This window comes from Apis dorsata, unplaced genomic scaffold (assembly GCF_000469605.1).
Source record: "Apis dorsata unplaced genomic scaffold, Apis dorsata 1.3 scaffold_188, whole genome shotgun sequence".
NCBI lineage: Eukaryota > Metazoa > Arthropoda > Insecta > Hymenoptera > Apidae > Apis > Apis dorsata.
The window spans coordinates 960,516-962,819 of NW_006263473.1; the positions used below are offsets into that span (position 1 = coordinate 960,516).

The 2,304-nt window shown below is 52.3% G+C and overlaps 1 protein-coding gene across 1 annotated transcript in view; it reads left to right on the plus strand.

The window, feature by feature from the left end:
- The first annotated feature begins 900 nt into the window (after positions 1–900).
- The window catches only part of LOC102679244, a 171,365-nt gene continuing 169,961 nt past the window's right edge, over positions 901–2,304 (plus strand). Inside the window, exon 1 of the mRNA XM_031509858.1 lies at positions 901–2,169. Coding sequence (XP_031365718.1) covers positions 2,115–2,169 — 55 coding nt within the window. The 5' untranslated portion in view covers positions 901–2,114. The remainder of the gene's footprint in view (positions 2,170–2,304) is intronic.

A 2,304-nucleotide genomic window follows, 5' to 3' on the forward strand; every position in this document is an offset into this window, starting at 1 on the left:
TACCTTTTGTCCACCACCACTTGGCCCGGCTACCACCTCCTTGTTCGCAGGCAGCGCGGGGCACCTCGCCATGTGACTGATTCCCCTTCTCCGCAGGTTGACGAGCGGTGGGCCTGCCTACCTGCCGCCCGTTGCCCCGCTCCCATTACGACGCGGACTCTCGCGGCAGGTGCACCAACCTAAGTGCCACTCCGCTTACCTGTGTGTCGTGCCTACCAAGCCAGCGTGTCCGGTGGTCAGGTTCTTCCCTCTCTTTCTCTCTCCCTCCCTCTCCCTTTCTCTTTCTCTCTCTCTTTCCTCCTCTCTTTCTCTCTTTCCTCTCTCTCTCTTTCTCTCTCTTCCTCTCTTCCTCTCTTTCTCTCTCTCTCTTTCTCTCTCTCTCTCTTTCTCTCTCTCTCTCTCTCTCTCACCCTTTCTCTCCCGCGTGTGTCTCCTCTTTCTCACCCCCTACCAAGCTTCGTCCTTCTCCCTCTGTCTTCCTCTGTCCCCTTCGACGTCGCCTCACGCAGCAGTGCGGTGTTGTAGTGTCGTGTCATCCTGCGCTACGTCAACGATCCTCCCGAACGTGTGTCGAGGCAACGATCGATCGATCGCGTATCCTCTCTTTGACTGTCCGTCGCTACCTGGCGCGCCCGTACATAAAATATCTTATCCCACGGCGATATATACCCTACGCCACGAGAAGTTCTAGTTTCGTCCTTAGTGCGCCTCTGGTTGGGAAACGTACTCGACCGTTTTTCTCGCCACCTCTGCCCTCTGTACTTGCTTGCGGTTGAGACACGTTGTTGCCGTCGTGTGGTGGCCGTCGTTCGTCCCGTTCGTGCTCGAGTCTCGGAGAAAGGAAGAAGGGAACGGAAGAAAACTTGAAAAAAAAAAGAGAAAGAAAGAAAGAAAGAAAGGGAAAAAGAAAGAAAAACGAAAAAAAAAAAAGAAGAGAAAAGAAAAGGTGGTTTGGAAGGAAGGAAGATCTCGTTTCACTCGGACTCGAGGTTTCCGCGTGTGTAAACAATCGTGTGGAAACAACGATCGGGCGAAGGCGAGGAGGAGCAGAGCGCGTATTCGAGAGGTGTTCGCCACGCGACAGCATAGACCAGTTGGCCGCCGCGTCAGTCGAGGATCGGACGACGATCGTCGACGATCGCCGCGCCAAGTTTTTCCACGCAGAGTTTTTTTTTTTTTTTTTACCGTCGCGAGTGCCAGTGCCAGTTTGGGTATCAAACTCCTCGAAACTCCACGAGGATCAGTGACGTCGTACGAGAGAGCACTACGAGACTACTGGCTCTGGTGGAACCGACCCCAGCCAAGGGGGGACACCCGGTGAACGTGTCAAAACGTCCGCCGCCGCGACTCCTCCATTGACATTTCCGTGACATTTAGTGCGCGACCGCGCGCCAGCCTTGCGATTCGAGGCGACGAGCCTCGTCTTTTTCGTCGTAACACGCGTCATCGGAAACGGAGAGAGAGAGAGAGAGAGAGAGAGAAAGAGAGAGAAAGAGAGATCCTTGGACACGGTCTGGAGCCCACACAGTGTTCGGAAAAATCGCCAGGTTAAACGTCACGTCACGTTACGTTTCTTCTTCTTCTTTTTTTTTTTTTTTTTTCTTCTCCAACGTAACAATCTCACTCACACTCCTCGATGACGAATCCTCTTCCGTGCTTTATCGACACGCGCGTCTTATCCGTGCTTATTATTATTATCCGCCGTTTGGAACCGGCCGCTGGACGCTCGACTCGTCGATAAAAGAGAGAAGGAAAAAGAAAAAATAAATAAACGGTCCATCTTTTTTCGTGCTCTCACCACCACCTGGTCGAGAGAGTGATCGCTTGTTCGCGAGCCGTGCGTGATCAAGATCTGACGTTCAACAGGTGGTTCGGTATACTGCATCGCGGTTTTGGTGGACGAGTTGGGGATAGATTGGGGTTGGTTTCGAGCTGTATACACGGAAGGTATACGGAAGAAGAAAGTTTGTGAAGAAGGTTTCGTTCGACCGGAGGGAGTCGAGGGGGTTGATTGTTCGCCGGAAGGGAAGTTGGCCGGGTTCCGAATCAAACTGGACATACTCACCGCCACGTCGGGACGTACGGAGTGGAGATGTCCGCGGGTCGCTGAGAGAATGAGGGAGCTGGACACCGAGAGCCCTGTTGTCTGGCCGGCCTGGTGTTACACTGGTGAGTCGATTGTCGAACATTTCTTCTTGGCTACGAAAGAATTCTTTCTTGGGAGGGATTCGATGGTAATGTGTATTTTTTGGGAACGTTTGTGAAGTGTGATCGAGGTTTTTCGTTTTTCATTTTTTTTTTTTT